We start from the raw sequence: 24672 nt of genomic DNA, 5'->3' as shown, positions 1-24672 counted from the left end.
CGCAGAGACGCGCTATTGCGCGATCCGCGGCGCTACAGGCGAGGCACGGGACGGAAGGTGCGCCCACCACGGAAGCAAGAGACGCGCTCAGCACCATTTGAATCGCATAGGGATATTAAAAAATCATGCACTTGTAGTGGCGCGTCTCCCGTCGCCACGGCGACAGCACCCCCACCCCGCATCCCGCGGCAGCGCCACAGAATCGCGCTCTTGCGCGATCCATGACACCACAAGCAGGACGCGGGATGGCAGGCGTGCACACCACGGGAACAGGAGACGCGCACAGCACAATAAAGATAATATCCTATAAAGGCAACAAGCCTATTCCAAAGGGCAGATTAAATTTATGTCTTACAATAAACACGTGGGGGCCAGTATACTGCCATAAAAAATATATATAAAAAAGAACACAAACTGAACCTATACTAATCTATGACTAAAAAAAGTGAAACATATATGGAAAATATATATATATATAAATGTGCTACTCATTAAAGTGCATCTATATCATCAAAACATGAAAATATAGCAAAATGCATAATACACTAATATAGAATAAATATAAAAAGTGCTGATATAGAAAATGTGCAAAGGGAATATAGAAATATATTCATGGTTAAAGTGCAGTTACATGAAGAATAATAACAACAATAAAGTGATTTGTTGCTGATTGAAGTTCACAGCCATAGCTTTCCTGCTTCAATGCCGCATCTCCAAAACAATTGTATGTGAGTATAAGCCCTAAATGAATGAATATACACAAAAAAGAAAAACGTAAGTATCAGGTAGCAGATTTGACCCCACATGTTAAATGGACCTCCTCATTAAAGGGACAAATTAAACAAGATTAAAACCATCATATAAAAATAAAAATAAAAAGACAAAAAACAAAAGAATAATGAAATAAAAATAAAAACATAATAACAACACTAGTAGTAACAGCACAGGCAACAGTTAAAGGACTCCACTATAAGAAACTAGCAAAGCCCCATTGGTCATTAAGGCCATATGGTTTCATTGTTCTCAGACTCGTTATCCATCGGCATTCTCTCTGGGCTAGTTTTGTCATAATATTACCCCCCCGAATGCCAAGATGTACCACATCAATACCTCTTATCTGAAGATCTATTGCTCCTGATGGATGGAATTCTCTGTAGTGAGCCGGAATTGTCTTCAATTTTGCGATCTCTTCTTGTTGAGAGTTTTCCAACCTAAGTAGTCTCGCTGCTCGAATATCCTTCACGTGTTCCAATACACGTACCCGCAATTGTCTTGACGTTAAGCCAATATATATAAGTCCACATGGACATGTCAGGTAGTATATCACTGATGTTGTTTTACAATTGATCGGATGAACGATCTTGAAGTCGCGTGTTTTTGAAGAGTTACAAAAAGTCTCTGTCTTAATCATATACTTGCACGCACTACAGTCTCCACACGAGCGTGAGCCCCATTTGGGGCCTTTTGAGTTAAAGATGAAACTAGATTTTGGCGCAACATAATGGCTGTGTATAATGGTGTCCCCAATGGTCTTACTTCTTCTTGCCACAACCTGTGCTCTATCCTCAATAAACTTGGTTAATCCCGGATCTCGTTTCAATATTGGCCAAAACTTGTTAAAGATGTTATTCATATCTCTCCATCTCCCATGGTAGTTTGTAATAATCCGTAAGCGTGAATCATCTTTGGTAGTGATCCTATTTTGGAGAAGTGTATTACGGTCCATAGCCTTTGCTTGTTGATAACCTTGACTAATATCCATGGGATTATACCCACGACATAAAAATCTCGTGGTAATGTCACGTGCCTGGACTTCAAATTCTTCATTTGTGTCGCAAATTCTTCTTGCTCTAATAAATTGTCCTTTGGGAATTGCCTTAACAGTATGTCTTGGGTGTGCCGATTTAGCATGCAAAACCGAGTTCGTACTGGTCTCCTTACGAAAAATGGTACTGTGGATGGTCCCCGAGACATCTACTCTCAATTTTAGATCTAAAAAGTCAATCTCTTCTTTGGTGGTTTTGAAGGTAAGTTTTACATTCCAGTCATTATTGTTCAGATGTCGGAGGAATCTGTCCAGCTCCAATCCATCACCCTGCCAGATGAAAAGAAGATCATCAATGAAACGCATCCAACTCACCACAGAAGGACCTTGGCTATCATGTAAGTATGGCAGCATATGTTCACGTTCCCAATGACCCATAAAAAGATTGGCATATGAGGGCGCAAAAGACGCCCCCATTGCCACTCCACGCTGTTGTTTATAAAATCTATCCTTAAAGGTAAAATAATTATGGGTCAGTGCATACTCCAATAATTCCAAAAGCAGTTGTAACAAATCCCTATCCATGCCTTTATTTGAAAGAAAGAATTCTGCTGCCGATATACCTCGTTCATGACTAATACAGGTATATAAGGTCTCTACGTCTCCAGTGATGAGGATCATATCAGACTCAAAATTCACTCCCTGTAATCTTTGCAAAACTTCCCCCGAATCCTTCACATAAGAAGGTAATTCCTCCACACAGGGTTTTAAATAAAAATCAAGAAATCTGCAGGTGGGTTCATTTAATCCGCCACATCCGGAGACAATTGGTCTTCCGGGTGGGCTGACCAAGTCTTTATGTATTTTCGGCAAAAAATATATTGTTGGCGTCACAGGGTGGTTGACACATAAACCTTCCCATATTGATTTGGTTATGAGGCCTTTATCCAAAGCCTCATTCAAGATAGCAAGTAATTGCCTTTGAAAGGCGGCAGTGGGGTCTGAGCTTAATTTCTGATAACAATTTGTATTGTTCAATTGCTTGAAAGCCTCTTTTTCATATAATTGTACCGGCCAGACCACCACATTACCGCCTTTATCGGCAGGTTTGAACACCACCTGCTTCATATTTTTCAATTCCTTCAATGCCTTTCGTTGTGTAAATGTCAAATTATCGCTTGGTCTGCGGGTTTGAAGTTGGTATAATTCATCACACACCATTTTCACAAAGACTTCTATCGAAGAATTCAACGTAATTGGCGGAAAAGTTTTAGATTTCTTTCTAATAAATTCCGGGAACTTACTCTGCACAGATTCCTGCTGCTCCAGAAGTAATTCCTCTAATATCCGGAGCGTTTCCAATTCCGCCTCTGTTGAAAAAAATGAATTGGCAGGATTTTTATTTTCATGAAATTTCTTCAGGAGAAGTTTGCGAGCAAACAAAAATACATCCTTTATGGCCACAAATGTATCGAAATTAGATGTGGGGCAAAAAGTTAGACCCAAAGATAAGACTGACAATTGGTCAGCTGAGAGGTCAATATCAGATAGGTTTATTACCTTAAAATTGCTATTTTGTTTGGACTCTTGATATTTATTATAATCACGTCCTCCAGTTGCTTGACGAGTGTTGTAACGTCTTAAATCCATTGAGGTATCCGTCTCCGTTGAGATGTGCGAGGAAGTACTCGAAATTGAAGCTATAGAGTTGGTTCGAGACTGATTCTGGCTCCTCCTCCACCTATAAACCTTATTCTGCTGATAATCAGCCTGATCTCTTTGAATTTTTGAGCCTTCATTTTTTTAAGATCCTGTTCCCATTTAGCATGGCTCTTATCTAGGTCTACTTCAAATGCCGTCAATTCCACAATGGACATCTTTTCTTTTAGTTTATCCTGTATAATACGTATCTGACTCTCTATTACCTCTAACTTTTTCTGATCAAGGGAGATCAGTAGCTCTAAAAAAGTTTTAGAGCAACTTTGACAGGCTTCTTCCCATTTTTTTACAATAGTCAAATCTTCCACCACAAAGGAGGGAAAGACTTGCACACGCAAACCTCTTGGTATAAATCTGCGTTGCAAGTATTGTTCAAGGGTTTTGCTATTCCACCATGTTTTCATACGTTTAAATAAGAGATCCTTCAACTGTTGCCTGTCTGCCTCACAATTATCAGGACTATTTACAATATCATTAGTCTTATCTGAGTTGTCCCCAAAAATAGTAGAAATTTGTGAAAGCCAGCTGGTGTCCCGGCTTTTATAATCCATAGTAGGCAGGGAAATTCCTAAAAAATAGAATACACTTTAATCCGACAAGGAAAGAATCCCCAAATAGAAACAATTATGCTTCAAGCAGATGCACAAATCTATAAACCAATCAAAAAACTACTTGAATATAAATAATCAAAAAAATATATATAAAAGTTCAAAAATATTTTATTGACACCAATAGAACAATACACAAATAATAATTAAAAACAAGAGGAGTAGCTTTGGACATCCAGAATAATAATATATATCTACTGTTTTATTGATGGATATATCCTATTCTAATAATAAAGTACTGTTAGTAGCAAGACAATAATAACTGCTTCTCAGAACTGCTATACAAGTATATATCTTAGGGCTGCTGTATTAGTATATTTCCACCATGGGACATAAGTGTAGGAGAAGGTACAACAGTATCAATATCCAAGTGGAGATCCTAAAGATGACCTTTCATATCCCACACCTACCCTTTACATAAAGCAGTTTTGAAGCCAAAAAAAGTGCATAGTGCATAGTGCAAAAGGTATACATACTAACCAGTAGTCATGATAGATGGACCGAAGCTACCTCCTCACACTCCAACGCGCGTTTCACACGTCTTGCTTCTTCAGGGAGTGATGTGAGGGAGGTCGAGCTGCCGCTTTATATATGATCAAAATTGAGCCCCTATCCAATCCTATTACCGGCACCTTATTACGTGCCTCACATGCTACTCCGGCGCCCACACGCCGCCCCACGCCCAACAGCGACATCACAAGGAGGCGCGGCGCGCTGCTCGAGACGTCACAAGCCAGGCCGGAGACGGAGCATGCGCATACCAGAGAAGCCGGTGACGCACACTATACCATAGAGGCCATAGTGGATATGGTGCATAGGTAACGGCGCGTCGCCCGCTGCCACGGCGACAACACCTCCACCCCGCATCCCGCGGCAGCTCCGCAGAGACGCGCTATTGCGCGATCCGCGGCGCTACAGGCGAGGCATGGGACGGAAGGTGCGCCCACCACGGAAGCAAGAGACGCGCTCAGCACCATTTGAATCGCATAGGGATATTAAAAAATCATGCACTTGTAGTGGCGCGTCTCCCGTCGCCACGGCGACAGCACCCCCACCCCGCATCCCGCGGCAGCGCCACAGAATCGCGCTCTTGCGCGATCCATGACACCACAAGCAGGACGCGGGATGGCAGGCGTGCACACCACGGGAACAGGAGACGCGCACAGCACAATAAAGATAATATCCTATAAAGGCAACAAGCCTATTCCAAAGGGCAGATTAAATTTATGTCTTACAATAAACACGTGGGGGCCAGTATACTGCCATAAAAAATATATATAAAAAAGAACACAAACTGAACCTATACTAATCTATGACTAAAAAAAGTGAAACATATATGGAAAATATATATATATATAAATGTGCTACTCATTAAAGTGCATCTATATCATCAAAACATGAAAATATAGCAAAATGCATAATACACTAATATAGAATAAATATAAAAAGTGCTGATATAGAAAATGTGCAAAGGGAATATAGAAATATATTCATGGTTAAAGTGCAGTTACATGAAGAATAATAACAACAATAAAGTGATTTGTTGCTGATTGAAGTTCACAGCCATAGCTTTCCTGCTTCAATGCCGCATCTCCAAAACAATTGTATGTGAGTATAAGCCCTAAATGAATGAATATACACAAAAAAGAAAAACGTAAGTATCAGGTAGCAGATTTGACCCCACATGTTAAATGGACCTCCTCATTAAAGGGACAAATTAAACAAGATTAAAACCATCATATAAAAATAAAAATAAAAAGACAAAAAACAAAAGAATAATGAAATAAAAATAAAAATAAAAACATAATAACAACACTAGTAGTAACAGCACAGGCAACAGTTAAAGGACTCCACTATAAGAAACTAGCAAAGCCCCATTGGTCATTAAGGCCATATGGTTTCATTGTTCTCAGACTCGTTATCCATCGGCATTCTCTCTGGGCTAGTTTTGTCATAATATTACCCCCCCGAATGCCAAGATGTACCACATCAATACCTCTTATCTGAAGATCTATTGCTCCTGATGGATGGAATTCTCTGTAGTGAGCCGGAATTGTCTTCAATTTTGCGATCTCTTCTTGTTGAGAGTTTTCCAACCTAAGTAGTCTCGCTGCTCGAATATCCTTCACGTGTTCCAATACACGTACCCGCAATTGTCTTGACGTTAAGCCAATATATATAAGTCCACATGGACATGTCAGGTAGTATATCACTGATGTTGTTTTACAATTGATCGGATGAACGATCTTGAAGTCGCGTGTTTTTGAAGAGTTACAAAAAGTCTCTGTCTTAATCATATACTTGCACGCACTACAGTCTCCACACGAGCGTGAGCCCCATTTGGGGCCTTTTGAGTTAAAGATGAAACTAGATTTTGGCGCAACATAATGGCTGTGTATAATGGTGTCCCCAATGGTCTTACTTCTTCTTGCCACAACCTGTGCTCTATCCTCAATAAACTTGGTTAATCCCGGATCTCGTTTCAATATTGGCCAAAACTTGTTAAAGATGTTATTCATATCTCTCCATCTCCCATGGTAGTTTGTAATAATCCGTAAGCGTGAATCATCTTTGGTAGTGATCCTATTTTGGAGAAGTGTATTACGGTCCATAGCCTTTGCTTGTTGATAACCTTGACTAATATCCATGGGATTATACCCACGACATAAAAATCTCGTGGTAATGTCACGTGCCTGGACTTCAAATTCTTCATTTGTGTCGCAAATTCTTCTTGCTCTAATAAATTGTCCTTTGGGAATTGCCTTAACAGTATGTCTTGGGTGTGCCGATTTAGCATGCAAAACCGAGTTCGTACTGGTCTCCTTACGAAAAATGGTACTGTGGATGGTCCCCGAGACATCTACTCTCAATTTTAGATCTAAAAAGTCAATCTCTTCTTTGGTGGTTTTGAAGGTAAGTTTTACATTCCAGTCATTATTGTTCAGATGTCGGAGGAATCTGTCCAGCTCCAATCCATCACCCTGCCAGATGAAAAGAAGATCATCAATGAAACGCATCCAACTCACCACAGAAGGACCTTGGCTATCATGTAAGTATGGCAGCATATGTTCACGTTCCCAATGACCCATAAAAAGATTGGCATATGAGGGCGCAAAAGACGCCCCCATTGCCACTCCACGCTGTTGTTTATAAAATCTATCCTTAAAGGTAAAATAATTATGGGTCAGTGCATACTCCAATAATTCCAAAAGCAGTTGTAACAAATCCCTATCCATGCCTTTATTTGAAAGAAAGAATTCTGCTGCCGATATACCTCGTTCATGACTAATACAGGTATATAAGGTCTCTACGTCTCCAGTGATGAGGATCATATCAGACTCAAAATTCACTCCCTGTAATCTTTGCAAAACTTCCCCCGAATCCTTCACATAAGAAGGTAATTCCTCCACACAGGGTTTTAAATAAAAATCAAGAAATCTGCAGGTGGGTTCATTTAATCCGCCACATCCGGAGACAATTGGTCTTCCGGGTGGGCTGACCAAGTCTTTATGTATTTTCGGCAAAAAATATATTGTTGGCGTCACAGGGTGGTTGACACATAAACCTTCCCATATTGATTTGGTTATGAGGCCTTTATCCAAAGCCTCATTCAAGATAGCAAGTAATTGCCTTTGAAAGGCGGCAGTGGGGTCTGAGCTTAATTTCTGATAACAATTTGTATTGTTCAATTGCTTGAAAGCCTCTTTTTCGTATAATTGTACCGGCCAGACCACCACATTACCGCCTTTATCGGCAGGTTTGAACACCACCTGCTTCATATTTTTCAATTCCTTCAATGCCTTTCGTTGTGTAAATGTCAAATTATCGCTTGGTCTGCGGGTTTGAAGTTGGTATAATTCATCACACACCATTTTCACAAAGACTTCTATCGAAGAATTCAACGTAATTGGCGGAAAAAAAAAAAAAAAAAAAAAAATCGTAATCTCCCTGCTGCGTGGCGACCCGCAGGATTGGGCGTTTTCCCTGGAATCTGGGAATCCGGCTTTGCTTAATATTGACTCCTTTTTTCAGGCTTTAGGACTATTATATGATGAACCTAATTCTGTGGATCAAGCTGAGAAAACCTTGTTGGCCCTGTCTCAGGGTCAAGAGGCGGCAGAATTGTATTGTCAGAAATTCAGAAAATGGTCTGTATTGACTAAATGGAATAATGATGCTTTGGCGGCAATTTTCAGAAGGGGGCTTTCTGAATCTGTTAAAGATGTTATGGTGGGGTTTCCCACGCCTTCCGGTCTGAGTGATTCTATGTCTCTGGCTATTCAGATTGACCGACGCCTGCGGGAGCGCAGAACTGTGCGCGCTGTGGCGTTATCCTCAGAGCAAATTTCTGAGCCTATGCAATGTGATAGAATTCTGTCTAGACCAGAACGACGAGGTTTCAGACGTCAAAATAGGTTGCGTTATTATTGTGACGACGCTTCTCATGTCATTTCTGTCTGCCCTAAGCGGACAAAGAGGATCGCCAGTTCTATTACCATCAGTACTGTACAACCTAAATTTCTGTTATCTGTGTCCTTGATCTGCTCATTGTCATCATTTTCTGTCATGGTCTTTGTGGATTCAGGCGCCGCCTTGAATTTAATGGATTTTGAGTTTGCCAAGCGTTGTGGTTTTCCCTTGCAGCCTTTGCAGAACCCTATTCCTTTAAGAGGCATTGATGCTACACCCTTGGCTAAAAATAAGCCCCAGTTTTGGACACAGGTGACCATGCGCATGGCGCCAGCCCATCAGGAAGATTGTCGATTCCTGGTGTTGCATAACTTGCATGATGCTATCGTGCTGGGTTTTCCATGGTTGCAGGTACATAATCCTGTGTTGGACTGGAAGTCCATGTCTGTGACTAGTTGGGGTTGTCAGGGGGTTCATAATGATGTTCCTTTGATGTCAATCTCCTCTTCACCTTCTGAAATTCCAGAGTTTTTGTCTGATTTTCAGGATGTATTCGATGAGCCCAAGTCCAGTTTCCTTCCACCGCACAGGGACTGCGATTGTGCTATTGACTTGATTCCAGGCTGTAAGTTTCCTAAGGGTCGACTTTTTAATCTATCTGTGCCTGAACATACCGCCATGCGGAGCTATATTAAGGAGTCTTTGGAGAAAGGGCATATTCGGCCATCTTCTTCACCGTTGGGAGCGGGGTTCTTTTTTGTTGCTAAAAAAGATGGTTCCTTGAGACCCTGTATAGATTATCGCCTCTTGAATAAAATAACGGTCAAGTTTCAATACCCTTTACCTTTGCATTCCGATTAGTTTGCTAGGATTAAGGGAGCTAGTTGGTTTACGAAGATTGACCTTCGGGGGGCATATAATCTTGTTCGTATTAAGCAGGGTGATGAATGGAAAACTGCGTTTAATACGCCCGAAGGCCATTTTGAATACCTTGTGATGCCATTCGGACTCTCTAATGCTCCATCTGTTTTTCAGTCCTTCATGCATGATATCTTCCGGATTTATCTTGATAAATTCTTGATTGTATATTTGGACGATATTTTGATTTTTTCCGATGATTGGGAGTCTCATGTGCAATAGGTCAGGATGGTATTTCAGATCCTTCGTGACAATGCCCTGTTTGTGAAAGGGTCTAAGTGTCTCTTTGGGGTGCAGAAAGTCTCTTTTTTGGGCTTCATTTTTCTCCTTCGTCTATAGAGATGGATCCGGTTAAGGTTCAGGCCATTCATGATTGGATTCAGCCCACATCTGTGAAGAGCCTTCAGAAATTTTTGGGTTTTGCAAATTTTTATCGCCGTTTCATTGCTAATTTTTCCAGCGTGGTTAAACCCTTGACCGATTTGACGAAGAAAGGCGCTGATGTGGCCAATTGGTCCTCTGCGGCTGTCTCTGCCTTTCAGGAGCTTAAACGTCGATTTACTTCTGCTCCAGTGTTGCGCCAACTGGATGTTTCTCTTCCGTTTCAGGTTGAGGTTGACGCTTCTGAGATTGGGGCAGGGGCCGTTTTGTCTCAGAGGGATCCTGTTGGTTCTTTAATGAAACCGTGTGCCTTCTTTTCCCGTAAGTTTTCGCCTGCTGAACGCAATTATGATGTCGGCAATCGGGAGTTGTTGGCTATGAAGTGGGCGTTTGAGGAGTGGCGACATTGGCTTGAGGGAGCTAAGCACCGTATTGTGGTCTTGACCGATCATAAAAATTTGATTTACCTCGAGTCTGCTAAACGGCTGAATCCTAGACAGGCTCGATGGTCCTTGTTTTTTTTCCCGTTTTGATTTTGTGGTCTCGTACCTTCCGGGTTCTAAGAATATTAAGGCTGATGCCCTCTCTAGGAGTTTTTTGCCTGATTCTCCTGAGGTCTTAGAGCCGGTCGGTATTCTGAAAGAGGGGGTGGTCCTTTCTGCCATTTCCTCTGATTTACGACGGATTCTTCAGGAATTTCAGGCTGACAAACCTGACCGCTGTCCTGTGGGGAAACTGTTCCTGACAGATGGACTAGTAGAGTGATTTCTGAGGTTCACTGTTCTGTGTTGGCCGGTCATCCTGGCATTTTTGGTACCAGAGATTTGGTTGGTAGGTCCTTTTGGTGGCCTTCATTGTCACGTGATGTGCGTTCTTTTGTGCAGTCCTGTGGGACTTGTGCGCGGGCCAAGCCTTGTTGTTCCCGTGCTAGTGGGTTGCTTTTGCCATTGCCAGTCTCTGAGAGGCCCTGGACACATAATTCGATGGATTTTATTTCTGATCTTCCGGTCTCCCAGAAGATGTCTGTTATCTGGGTTGTTTATGACCGGTTCTCTAAGATGGTTCATTTGGTGCCCTTACATAAATTGCCTTCCTCTTCAGATTTGGTTCCGTTGTTCTTTCAGCATGTGGTTCGTTTGCATGGTATTCCGGAGAATATTGTGTCCGACAGAGGTTCCCAGTTTGTTTCTAGGTTTTGGCGGGCCTTTTGTGCTAGGCTGGGCATTGATTTGTCTTTTTCTTCTGCGTTTTATCCTCAGACAAATGGCCAGACCGAGCGAACTAATCAGACCTTGGAGACTTATTTGAGATGCTTTGTGTCTGCTGATCAGGATGATTGGGTGGCCTTCTTGCCATTGGCCGAGTTTGCCCTTAATAATCGGGCTAGTTCTGCTACCTTGGTTTCGCCTTTCTTTTGTAATTTTGGTTTTCATCCTCGTTTTTCTTCTGGGCAGGTTGAGCCTTCTGACTGTCCTGGTGTGGATTCTGTGGTGGACAGGTTGCAGCAGATTTGGGCTCATGTGGTGGACAAGTTGGTGTTGTCTCAAGAGGAGGCTCAACGTTTTGCTAATCGTCGTCGGTGTGTTGGTTCCCGGCTTCGGGTTTGGGATCTGGTCTGGTTGTCTTCCCGTCATGTTCCTATGAAGGTTTCTTCTCCTAAGTTTAAGCCTCGGTTTATTGGTCCTTATAGGGTTTCTGAGATTATTAATCTGGTGTCTTTTCGACTGGCGCTTCTGGCCTCTTTTGCTATCCATAATGTCTTCCATAGATCTTTGTTGCGGAAATATGTGGAGCCCGTTGTTCCCTCTGTTGATCCTCCGGCCCCTGTGTTGGTTGATGGGGAGTTGGAATATGTTGTTGAGAAGATTTTGGATTCCCGTTTTTCGAGGCGGAAGCTCCAGTACCTGGTCAAATGGAAGGGTTATGGCCAGGAGGATAATTCTTGGGTTTTTGCCTCTGATGTCCATGCTGCTGATTTGGTCCGTGCCTTTCATCTGGCTCGTCCTGGGGGCCCTGGTGAGGGTTCGGTGACCCCTCCTCAAGGGGAGGGTACTGTTGTGAATTCTGCTCTTGGGTTCCCTCCAGTGGTTGTAGGTAGGAATGCAGTTGTCTCTGAGTCACAGACCTGGCCAGGTGTATCGGATGATTACAATTCTGACTGGGATATTTAAGTGGGCAGGATCCTTTAGCCCTTGCCAGTAGTCAATGTTCCTTGTGAAGTGTTGGATCACTTTCTGGCTTCTCCTGCTCGCTGCCTATTTCAGCAAAGATTAGTGTTTGGTTTTTGTTTCTGTGGCACACTGCTAGAGTGCTTGTTTCAGTTTTATTCCTGCTCTGATTGTAGGATTCACTGGAGTTGCAGATTTACGCTCCTACATCTTTTAGTAAAGATGTAGGAAGTTTTTGTATATTCTGCTGTGGATATTTTGAAGGGTTTTTTATACTGACCGCACAGAACTCTGTCCTATCCTGTCCTATCTAGCTAGAGTGGCCTCCTGTGCTAATCCTGTTTTTCTGCCTGTGTATGTTTTTTCCTCTCCGACTCACCGCCAATATTTGTGGGGGGGCTGTCTATCCTTTGGGGATTTTCTCTGAGGCAAGATAGTATTCCTATTTCCATCTTTAGGGGTATTTAGTTCTCCGGCTGTGACGAGGTGTCTAGGTGTGTTGGGTACGCTCCACGGCTACTTCTAGTTGCGGTGTTAAGTTCAGGATTGCGGTCAGTACAGTGGCCATTTTCTCCAGTGAATGTTCTCATGAAGCTCCTAGGTCACCGGATCTGTCATGATCCCAATGGCAGGGGATCACCAAAGGACAAGCACAGATACAAACAAGCTCTAGGGCGATGGAACCTGAGCTGACCGCGACCCTGAACCTAACACACAAATAAAAGTAGCCGGGGAACGTGCCTACGATGATCCTAGACGTCTCGCTCCAGCCGAAGATCTAACTTCCCCTATTAGTAGAAACAAAGACCTCTCTTGCCTCCAGAGAAATCCCCCACAGAAATAGCAGCCCCCCACATATAATGACGGTGAAATGAGAGGAAAGCACATACGCAGTATGAAAACAGTTTCAGCAAAATGAGGCCCGCTAAAGCTAGATAGCAGAGGATACAAAAGTGAACTGCGCGGTCAGCGAAAAACCCTTCAAAAAACCATCCTGAAATTACTTGAACTCATGTGCCAACTCATGGTACATGAGGAGCAATTTCAGCCCACTAGAGCAACCAGCAGCAAGAATCACATATCTGCAGGCTGGACTAAAAACCAAATAAAGCAAAACACCAAAACAGGAAAATCCAAACTTAGCTTGACCAGAAGGTTCTAGGAGCAGGGAGCAGAGGTAACAAGACACACTGGATACATTGATAACCGGCGAGGAAATGCCAGCAAAGCCAGGTTAAATAGGAAACTCCCATAAGCTGATGGAACAGGTGGAACCCAGAAACCCAGGAAAGACAAGTCACCCAGTACCATCAGTAACCACCAGAGGGAGCCCAAAAACAGAACTCACAACAGTACCCCCCCCCCTTGAGGAGGGGTCACCGAACCCTCACGAGAACCACCAGGGCGACCAGGATGAGCCCCATGAAAAGCGCGAACCAAATCATCAGCATGAACATCCGAGGCAACCACCCAAGAATTATCCTCCTGACCATAACCCTTCCACTTGACCAAATACTGGAGTTTCCGTCTGGAAACACGAGAATCCAAGATCTTCTCCACAACATACTCCAATTCTCCCTCCACCAGCACTGGAGCAGGAGGCTCAAGCGAAGGAACAACAGGTACCTCATACTTCCGCAACAACGACCGATGGAACACATTATGAATAGCAAACGATGCCGGGAGATCCAAACGAAACGACACAGGGTTAAGAATTTCCAAGATCCTATAGGGACCGATGAACCGAGGCTTGAACTTAGGAGAAGAGACCTTCATAGGAACAAAACGAGAAGACAACCACACCAAGTCACCAACAAGAAGTCGAGGACACACGCGGCGACGGCGATTAGCAAACTGCTGAGCCTTCTCCTGGGACAACTTCAAATTGTCCACCACATGACTCCAAATCCGGTGCAACCTATCCACCACCATGTCCACTCCAGGACAATCAGAAGGTTCCACCTGACCAGAGGAAAAACGAGGATGAAACCCTGAATTACAAAAGAAAGGAGAAACCAAGGTAGCAGAACTAGCCCGATTATTAAGGGCAAACTCGGCCAGCGGCAAAAAGGTAACCCAGTCATCCTGATCAGCAGAAACAAAACACCTTAAATAAGTTTCCAAGGTCTGATTAGTTCGTTCAGTCTGGCCATTCGTCTGAGGATGGAATGCAGACGAAAAGGACAAATCAATGCCCATCTTAGCACAGAACGTCCGCCAAAATCTAGACACAAACTGGGATCCCCTGTCAGAAACGATGTTCTCAGGAATCCCATGCAAACGAACCACATTCTGAAAAAACAGAGGGACCAACTCAGAGGAGGAAGGCAACTTAGGCAAGGGTACCAGATGAACCATTTTAGAAAAGCGATCACACACAACCCAGATGACGGACATTTTTTGAGAGACAGGGAGATCCGAAATAAAGTCCATGGAAATGTGCGTCCAAGGCCTCTTCGGGAAAGGCAAAGGTGACAACAATCCACTGGCCCGAGAACAGCAAGGCTTAGCCCGAGCACAAACCTCACAAGACTGCACAAAAGAACGCACATCCCTCGACAAGGAAGGCCACCAAAAAGACCTGGCCACCAAGTCTCTAGTACCAAATATTCCAGGATGACCTGCCAACGCAGAAGAATGGACCTCGGAGATGACTCTACTGGTCCAATTATCCGGAACAAACAGTCTCTCAGGCGGACAACGATCAGGTTTACCCGCCTGAAACTCCTGCAAAGCACGTCGCAAGTCTGGGGAGACAGCAGGCAAAATCACCCCATCCCTAAGGATACCAGAGGGCTCAGAATTTCCAAGGGAGTCAGGCACAAAACTCCTAGAAAGAGCATCCGCCTTCACATTCTTTGAACCTGGCAGGTATGAAACCACAAAATTGAAACGAGAAAAACAGTGACCAACGAGCCTGTCTAGGATTCAGACGCCTGGCAGACTCAAGGTAAATCAAATTTTTGTGATCAGTCAAGACCACCACACGATGTCTAGCACCCTCTAGCCAATGACGCCACTCCTCAAATGCCCACTTCATGGCCAAAAGTTCCTGATTACCAACATCATAATTCCGCTCAGCCGGCGAAAACTTTCTAGAAAAAAACGCGCATGGCTTCATCACTGAGCCATCGGAGCTTCTCTGTGACAAAACCGCCCCCGCTCCAATCTCGGAAGCATCAACCTCAACCTGAAAAGGGAGCGAAACATCTGGCTGACGCAACACAGGAGCAGAAGAAAACCGGCGCTTAAGTTCCTGAAAGGCCTCCACAGCCGCAGGAGACCAATTAGCAACATCAGCACCCTTCTTAGTCAAATCCGTCAAAGGCTTAACAACACTAGAAAAATTAGTTATAAAACGACGATAGAAATTAGCAAAGCCCAAGAACTTCTGTAGACTCTTAAGAGATGTAGGCTGCGTCCAGTCACAAATAGCCTGAACCTTGACGGGATCCATCTCAATAGTAGAAGGGGAAAAAATATACCCCAAGAAAGAAATCTTCTGGACTCCAAAGAGACACTTTGAGCCTTTTACAAACAAGGAATTGGCCCGCAGGACCTGAAACACCTTCCTGACCTGCTGAACATGAGACTCCCAGTCATCAGAAAAAAACAAAATATCATCCAAATACACAATCATAAATTTATCCAGATATTCACGGAAAATATCGTGCATAAAGGACTGGAAGACTGAAGGAGCATTAGAAAGTCCAAAAGGCATTACCAAATACTCAAAATGGCCCTCAGGCGTATTAAATGCGGTTTTCCACTCATCACCTTGCTTTATTCGTATAAGATTATACGCACCCCGAAGATCAATCTTAGTGAACCATTTAGCCCCCTTAATGCGAGCAAACAAATCAGTCAACAATGGCAAAGGATACTGATATTTTACGGTAATCTTATTCAAAAGACGATAATCTATACAAGGCCTCAAGGAACCATCTTTTTTGGCCACGAAAAAAAAACCTGCTCCCAAAGGGGACAAAGATGGACGAATATGTCCCTTTTCCAAGGACTCCTTAACATAATCCCGCATAGCAGTATGCTCTGGCACTGACAGATTGAACAAACGACCTTTAGGAAATTTACTGCCTGGAATTAAATTTATAGCACAATCGCAATCCCTGTGAGGAGGAAGCGAACTGAGCTTAGGCTCCTCAAAAACATCCCGATAGTCAGACAAAAACACAGGAATCTCAGAAGAAGTAGATGAAGCGATAGAAATCGGAGGTGCATCATCATGAACCCCCTGACAACCCCAGCTTAACACAGACATTTTTTTCCAGTCAAGGACTGGATTATAAGTTTGTAACCATGGCAGACCAAGTACTAGAACATCATGCAAATTATACAGTACCAGGAAGCGAATCACCTCCTGATGAACGGGAGTCATACGCATGGTCACTAGTGTCCAGTACTGAGGTTTATTCATAGCCAAAGGTGTAGAGTCAATTCCCTTCAAAGGAATAGGGACTTCCAGAGGCTCCAGACTAAACCCACAGCGATTGGCAAATGACCAATCCATAAGACTCAGGGCAGCGCCTGAATCCACATAGGCATCGACGGAAATGGATGATAATGAACAAATCAGAGTCACAGACAGAATGAACTTAGACTGTAAAGTACTAATGGCAACAGACTTATCAACCTTTTTTGTGCGTTTAGAGCATGCTGATATAACATGAGCTGAATCACCACAATAAAAGCACAACCCTTTTTTCCGCCTATACTTTTGCCGTTCACTTCTGGACTGAATTCTATCACATTGCATTATCTCAGGTGACGGTTCAGACGACACCGCCAAATGATGCACAGGTTTGCGCTCCCGTAAACGCCGATCAATCTGAACAGCCATAGTCATAGACTCATTCAGACCAGCAGGCGCAGGGAACCCCACCATAACATCTTTAATGGCCTCAGAAAGGCCATCTCTGAACTTTGCAGCCAGAGCGCACTCATTCCACTGAGTAAGCACCGACCACTTCCGAAATTTTTAACAATAAATTTCTGCTTCATCTTGCCCCTGAGAGAGGGCCAACAAAGCTTTTTCAGCCTGAATCTCTTGGTTAGGTTCCTCATAGAGCAAACCCAATGCCAGAAAAAACGCATCCGCATTAAGCAACGCAGGGTCCCCTGGTGCCAATGCAAATGCCCAATCCTGAGGGTCACCCCGCAGGAAAGATATAATTATCTTGACTTGCTGAGCAGGGTCTCCAGAGGAGCGAGATTTCAGAGAAAGAAACAACTTGCAATTGTTCCTAAAATTCAGAAAACGAGATCTATCTCCAGAGAAAAACTCTGGGACAGGAATTCTAGGTTCAGACATAGGAGCATGTACAACAAAATCCTGTATATTTTGAACCTTAGTGGCAAGATTATTCAGGCTGGAAGCCAAACTCTGGACGTCCATGATAAACAGCTGGGATCAGAGCCATTCAAAGATTAAGAGGAGGAGGAAGTAGCCAGGCTGCAATAAGGCTAGGCAGCAAACTCTGAGGGGGAAAAAAAAAAAAAAAAACTTCCTCAGACTACTTATCCTCCTACTTCAGCCAATACAATTAACACTTTGTGGGCCGGTTATACTGTCATGATCCCAATGGCAGGGGATCACAAAAAGGACAAGCACAGATACAAACAAGCTCTAGGGCGATGGAACCTGAGCTGACCGCGACCCTGAACCTAACACACAAATAAAAGTAGCCGGGGAACGTGCCTACGATGATCCTAGACGTCTCGCTCCAGCCGAAGATCTAACTTCCCCTATCAGAAGAAACACAGACCTCTCTTGCCTCCAGAGAAATACCCCACAGCAAATAGCAGCCCCCCACATATAATGACGGTGAAATGAGAGGAAAGCACATACGTAGTATGAAAACAGTTTCAGCAAAATGAGGCCCGCTAAAGCTAGATAGCAGAGGATACAAAAGTGAACTGCGCGGTCAGCGAAAAACCCTTCAAAAAACCATCCTGAAATTACTTGAACTCATGTGCCAACTCATGGTACATGAGGAGCAATTTCAGCCCACTAGAGCAACCAGCAGCAAGAATCACATATCTGCAGGCTGGACTAAAAACCAAATAAAGCAAAACACCAAAACAGGAAAATCCAAACTTAGCTTGACCAGAAGGTTCTAGGAACAGGGAGCAGAGGTAACAAGACACACTGGATACATTGATAACCGGCGAGGAAATGCCAGCAAAGCCAGGTTAAATAGGAAACTCCCATAAGCTGATGGAACAGGTGGAACCCAGAAACCCAGGAAAGACAAGTCACCCAGTACCATCAGTAACCACCAGAGGGAGCCCAAAAACAGAACTCACAACACGGATCATAACAGGCGAGGACCCTGCCCTTGTGGGCTTACATTCTACAGGATTATGGGGAAGGAGACAATAGGTTGAGGGTTGCAGTAGCTCCAGTGTTGGTGAGGCGGCAGCTTCGGTAGTGATGAGGAGGCAGCGGGGTCAGTGCAGGCTGTAGACTTTCCTGAAGAGATGCGTTTTCAGGTTCCGTCTGAAGGAACCGAATGTGGTTGATAGTCGGACGTGTTGGGGCAGAGAATTCCAGAGGATGGGGGATATTCAGGAGGGGTCTTGGAGGCGATTGGATGAGGAGCGAATAAGTGTGGAGGAGAAAAGGAGGTCTTGGGAGGACCGGAAAATACGTGAGGGAAGATATTGGGAGATTAGTTCAGACATATATTGAGCAGACAGGTTATGGATGGCTTTGTAGGTCAGTATTAGTAGTCTGAACTGGATACGCTGAGGGAATGAGATCCAGTGAAGAGATTTGCAGAGGGGAAGCGGAGGAGTAGCAAGGAGAGAGATGAATTAGTCGGGCAGCAGAGTTAAGGATGGACTGGAGAGGTGCAAGGGTGTTAGCAGGGAGGCCGCAGAAAAGGATATTGCAGTAGTCAAGGGGAGATGATGAGGGCATGCACAAGAATTTTAGTAGATTGACGGTTGAGGAAAGGACGGATTCTGGAGATATTTTTGAGCTGGAGGCGACAGGAGGTGGAAAGAGCTTGGATGTGCGGTTTGAAGGTCAGGCCATAGTCAAAGGTTACTCCGAGGCAGCGGACTTCCGGTACGGGGAAAGTATGATGTCATTGATTGCGATAGATAGGTCAGGTAAGGAATATCTATGGTATGGAGGAAAGATGATGAGTTCAGATTTGTCCACATTGAGTTTGAGGAAGCGAGAGAAGAAGGAGGATATGGCTGATAGACACTCTGGGATTCTGGACAGCAGAGCGGTGACGTCTGGGCCAGAGAGGTAGATCTGAGTGTCATCAGCATAGAGGTGGTTCTGGAATCCATGGGACTTTATGAGTTGTCCCAAGCCAAGTGTATAGATTGAGAAGAGTAGGGGTCCTAGAACAGAGCCTTGGGGGACTCCAACAGAGAGAGGATGGGATGAGGAGGTAGTGTGGGAGTGGGAGATGCTGAATGTGCGGTTGAAAAGGTACGAGGAGATCCAGGATAGGGCAAGGTCTTTGATGCCAAAGGAGGAGAGGATCTGTAGTAGGAGGCAGTGGTCAACTGTATTGAAAGCAGAGGACAGGTCTAGAAGGAGGAGTACAGAGTATTGTCCCTTAGCTTTGGCGGTAAGTAGGTCGTTAGTGATTTTGGTCAGGGCTGTCTCAGTTGAGTGATGAGGGCGGAAACCAGATTGTAGATTGTCAAACAGCAAGTTAGATGAGAGGTGGGAGGAAAGTTCAGAGTGGACATATTCATCCATGTAGTATTATGCACAGACCATAGTCATTCATGTGGTATAATGCATAGCCCATAGTCATCCATGTATTGTAATGGACAGCCATGGGCACCATGTACTCACTGATTTAAAATACTCACCTTTGATCCACTCCCCCGCTGCACGGTGTCCTCTTCTGAAGCCAGCAGCAGACTTTAGCGTGCAAGCGTCAGGAGCACATGACATCACTGCCATGCACCCCCAGTCACGTGCACGCCGACGTCAGCTGCTGACCTCTGATTGGCCGGCAGCTTGTATTGCAGCACATGGACCTGATGGGCGCTACAGTACACTTCAGGATGCACATTCAGCTGAAGTATTTTCTGGGGTCGGTGGGCCCCTCACACGCCGGGATCGGTCGCGGCGACCGCTGCTACTGTGATCGTTACACCTTTGCTTGTGATTACTGTCAAGTCTTATGTAAAGCTATTCATTGCAAATAGAGATAGATCATAGCTCATTGGGCCAAATGACAAAGTCTGCTCTGCTACCATGTGTATATTGGACTCTGGCACGCACTCAGTGGCTGTTGCTCATCCTTATAAAGGCTTGTTCACACAACCGTATTTTGGGGGGGGAAAAAGCGGGCAGCACTCAGACAAACGTTATTCCATGGGGCAGTGCAGATGAGCGATTTATTTCACTGACCAAATCTCCATGTGACAACAATCGCAGCGTGCACGAGTCTCTTCAGTAAATCGCATGAGACTTGCCCATTCAAGTTTATGGGGGCGTAAAAAACAATTTGGATGCCACAGAGAGCGACAGTACAACATCCGATTTTTACGACTACATTACAATTCTGTAACCTAGGAAACTATAAATGATTAATAGCTGCTGGGAAAAAAAAGGATTATATATGGACAGCACACGGATAGATCATGGCTGACGAACAAAAAATCGTCCCACTCTTCAGGATGAACCTATTTTATACGCCAGTGTGAACATACTCTGAGCAGCATGTATACTAGGGTCAGATACAATGTGAGCAGGCTAATGCTGGGAACGGAGGCTGCCTCCCTTTTGTAGTGAATGCTGCCTGGAAGTACTGAATGAGTTAACTCCCTGCTAGCTCTGGAGTCAGGATGACTGGCCCCGCCTCCTCGCTGTGTTTACTTGTCCATGGTGGCAAAAGTTCAGGCTTCCAAACCTGTCATTGGGTGTATGAGAGCCTGACCACACCCCCTCCCATGATTGGGTGCGTGAGAGTCTGACCACACCCTTTCCTGGGATTGGGTGTATAAGAGCCTAACCACACCCCCTCCTAGGATTGGCTTTCGCAGTTGTCAATCAAAAAGCCACACGTGCTCGCTTGTGTGTAGTCTGCTGGAGTAGTGCAGGCTGCAGCTCCATGATGCCAGACAGGCAGGGGGAGGCAGCATGCAGGCAGAAGAATGTCACTGACTTGTTACACTGATGGCTCCTATTACAGGACCTCTCTGGTATCAGTGAGCTCTGCACCACCAGCCATTCTGTCAGACGGCATGGCGAGGGGATAGCTGTTATACCCCTGTGGAAACACCGACACTTACTGACCAATACTTGTTATACATGGAGGAAAGACAACTATAGCAGCTAAATAGGAAAGGGTTCTTTACAGTAAGAGCAGTCAGACTGGAATGCCGACCACAAGAGCTAATAATGGCAGTTACTATAACAACATGCAAAAAAGGTCTGGATGGTTTTTTAACAAAACACGACATTGTGAGTTATAAGTAATCTAGCAATATAAAATATATAACTTTGAAGATAGGTTGAACTTGATGGTCCTAGGTCCTTTTTTCAACCTATGTAATTATGTGAACTGTACATTAGGAAAATGCTTCCCAAATTCCCTATAATACTATTTTACAAGTAATGTCCCCTTATTTGTTTCTGTGTAAAGTGCTAGCTATAAATCCAATCTCTGGATTTAAAAAAGTGCAAAATACTCCTGAAACCTTTAGGCTATGTGCACACGATGCAGATTTTGTGTGGATCCGCAGCAGATTTTTCTGCGCAGAAACGCTGCAGATCCGCACTGGGGTTTACAGTACAATGTAAATCAATGGGTAAAAAAAAAAGTTGTGCAGATGATGCGGAAAAATCAGTGCGGAATTGATGCGGATTTAAAAGAAGTGCATGTCACTTCTTTTGTGCGGATCTGCATAATTTCTGCACCCCTCCATGATCAAAATCCGCAGTGGCAAAAACTGCAGAAAATCCGCACAAAAACCGCATCAATTCCGCGGCACATCCGCACAAAATCCGCATAAAAACCGCGGTAAATCCGCAGCTGCGGATTCTGCCAGGAGATGCGGATTTTGTGCAGGAAATTCTGCACCACATTTCCTACGTGTGCACATAGCCTTACACGTTTAATCTGTATTTCTTATGATGCCTAAAGGAAGCCATAATGCTAGGCGCCTGCTTGATAACAAGTGCAGTTATTTGCCTCTATAATGAAGTGAATTACCGATGATGAAAGGGTTAATACTTGGATCTTGCATCAGTAATAGCCCCTGCAGTAACCATGACAACTCTTATGAGGTCATAAACAAGTGTGATAAAGAAGATTCCATAATAGAAGGCTGCGCTGCCATGATCAGCGCCATTACTGATGCGCCTGAGGACGTTGAGCTTGACCACCCCACGTAATGTGCCGACCTTGGTGAAACTTGGAGGTTCTAGCAGGGAAATGGGCTTGTCTGCTTTAGACACCCCCAGGGCATGGGAAGGTAACCGAGGGGAGTCCCCAGCACAGGATCCCCTTCTGTTACACTCTACAAAGAGCTGCTCTCCTTTGGGAGTCCATGGAAGCACCTATGACTTTAATGGGTGATAAATTGGGATGGGAGAAGGGGGAGGGGGTATTTCTCATATTAGAGGTTATCCATTATGAACAATCCATGTAACCAAAAGTCTAAATTTAGAGGTGGACCTGGATCTGTAAGGAAGAAATGGTTCACCATCTGGGCAATCAGATCAACTAAATTGGGTCTAACAGCCAATGTGGTGACCGATATCGCAGCCAGATCTCTCCCACATCCGGTTTATCACATTTATAGTCTATATTTGTTATGTTGTTCTCTGTAAATCTGGTAAAATGTACAAATGTTAACACTTGTTACATCTGTTATATATCGGCACTAACTCTCTAAGCCCAAGGGAAGGGCGATCCTCCAGCCATAGTTTCCTAGAGGTTTCCACCACAGGGGTTTTTTCCTCTCCTGAGTGCTGGAGGGTAACTCTTCGTGAGTCAGAGGTTGTGCCAGTTTTGGTGTCATGTGAATATAAATAAAATTGAGAACATTTGACACCTAATTACAATGCTTTGTGTATTTATTTTGTGTGCGTCTGTGTGATTCATTTTGTTTGGGAGTTGGGGTCCATCACATGTCACTGTGTCATAGGGCCGGACATCTGCCGGCCACAGTTTTGCCCCAGGTGTTGCTCCTGCTCTGCGGAATATCATGGGGCAGAGAAGACAAGCAAGTGTGCACTCATCATTGGAATAAGGATTTATATTCCAGCAGGATTACAAGCAGCTTCCTCGCCTCATTCACACAGTGAGTATTTTGGCCATTATTTTACATAAGTATTTGTCAGCTAAAAAAACAGGAGCAAACACTGAGAAAAATAATAACTGAATGACTTTCACCTCTCCTGTGTTTTGGATCCACTCCTGGAGTCTATTAACAAATACTGATGCAAAATATCGGCATGTAAAAGTGCTGTAAATCCTTACTGACTTCATCATTACATCGATGACAGCGCTGCAGTCAGTAACTTAGCTCAGTGACTCTGCTTGAGTTGACATCATAAGCTGCTGAGCTCACTAATTGTCTGCAGCGCCATCGATGTGAAGATAGCACTAAAGACAATAACAGACACCATGCGTGGCACTAGAGATTCAGCCCTGAAGCAGGGGAGAGTGTGTAAAATACAGGGGAACAGAGATTTCACTTTCTGAATACCCTTCATAAAAACCGACGCATTTCAAACCAGGACTAAGAACGTTGTAACGTTTGAAATGCGTTGGTTCTTATAGAAAGTGTTCACTTCAACCTTTTTTAATTGATTAAATTAAAAAATTATATTCTGGAAGCTGGATCCTATACTGCTCTTGGACTTGTTTACTTTTTTTAATACTACAAAAATTGAGGTGTGTTGAATTTTTTAAATCTTGCGAATTATATGTGTTTTATTTTCAGGATATCCCCATACACTTTAATGAGATGCTGAATATTCGCATATAAAAAATTCATATGGATTTTATTACATTTCAGCAGCAAAAAAAATGGATGTAATCCACATGTACACATAACATAATCAATAAAGCATTGTCAAAGCTCACAGAAAACAGAAATTTTACAAAACAAAGTAATTTTAATAAAAAAATTATATTCGAAAGGAAGCAAGAGCGAAACTGAAAAAAATGCAATAAAAACATGTAAAAAAAACACTCAAAAGGCAATGAAGAAACTCAAATAACCTAATTTGGCAAGTTGAAGAATGAAATTCTTCCGGAAAATCTACAGTGTCAAAATCTCACCAAATACTCATCGTAGAAACATAGCCTTAGAGGGTAATTTCACCGATTGTGAGACGGGAGATGAGAGACAAGTCTGCTGCCAATGGGAGAGAATTTGTGGTCTAAATTATGAGATTGTCTAGCTAAGAAAAAAGTGCACAAAAAAAAAACTAAAACATTTTGATATGGTATCTTGAAGAATACTAAGGAATATAGGGGTGTCCTTTGTCCATGATCCTCGTGGTCAGTGTGGTTACAGAGAACATGTTGTGCTCTTACCTCCGGACGGCTGTTATACCCTAGAAAAAACGAAGAAATAACCGAAACAAAGTCCAAAATGCAGTATAAATTACAATATTTATTAAAATATATATAATATAGTGTAACGGTGGGAAAAAAATACCATAAAAAGCACAACACCAGGGACATGT

At 43.6% G+C, this 24672-nt stretch overlaps 2 protein-coding genes across 2 annotated transcripts; both read right to left on the bottom strand.

Annotated features, from left to right (window-relative positions):
- Positions 1–276: 276 nt before the first annotated feature.
- On the bottom strand, positions 277–2785 carry LOC138674267 (uncharacterized). Its single transcript, XM_069762148.1, has 2 exons — positions 1111–2785; positions 277–741 (listed from the first exon to the last, which is right to left on the bottom strand). The coding sequence occupies exons 1-2, from the start codon at positions 2444–2446 to the stop codon at positions 617–619; spliced, it is 1461 nt and encodes a 486-aa protein (XP_069618249.1). The 5' UTR covers positions 2447–2785; the 3' UTR covers positions 277–616.
- Positions 2786–5463: 2678 nt separating this feature from the next.
- LOC138674602 (uncharacterized) lies at positions 5464–7964 on the bottom strand. Its single transcript, XM_069762419.1, has 3 exons — positions 6089–7964; positions 5604–5713; positions 5464–5517 (listed from the first exon to the last, which is right to left on the bottom strand). Exons 1-3 carry the CDS (start codon positions 7962–7964, stop codon positions 5464–5466), a joined length of 2040 nt encoding a protein of 679 aa, XP_069618520.1.
- Positions 7965–24672: the final 16708 nt, after the last annotated feature.

Source organism: Ranitomeya imitator, chromosome 4, assembly GCF_032444005.1.
Source record: "Ranitomeya imitator isolate aRanImi1 chromosome 4, aRanImi1.pri, whole genome shotgun sequence".
Classification (NCBI taxonomy): domain Eukaryota; kingdom Metazoa; phylum Chordata; class Amphibia; order Anura; family Dendrobatidae; genus Ranitomeya; species Ranitomeya imitator.
Note: the sequence above shows the minus strand (reverse complement) of the source record. Positions and strands in the feature narration are given on the sequence as shown.

Excerpts from the sequence above, each read along its gene's own strand:
- LOC138674267 (XM_069762148.1), bottom strand. The coding sequence starts at position 2,446 with ATGATCCTCATCACTGGAGACGTAGAGACCTTATATACCTGTATTAGT. Across the intron at positions 742-1,110 it reads AATAGATCTTCAGATAAGAG|GGCTTATACTCACATACAAT; the intron begins GTATTGATGTGG and ends TCATTCATTTAG.
- LOC138674602 (XM_069762419.1), bottom strand. The coding sequence starts at position 7,964 with ATGGTGTGTGATGAATTATACCAACTTCAAACCCGCAGACCAAGCGAT. Across the intron at positions 5,714-6,088 it reads AATAGATCTTCAGATAAGAG|GGCTTATACTCACATACAAT; the intron begins GTATTGATGTGG and ends TCATTCATTTAG. Across the intron at positions 5,518-5,603 it reads TTGTTGTTATTATTCTTCAT|TGTATTATGCATTTTGCTAT; the intron begins GTAACTGCACTT and ends ATTCTATATTAG.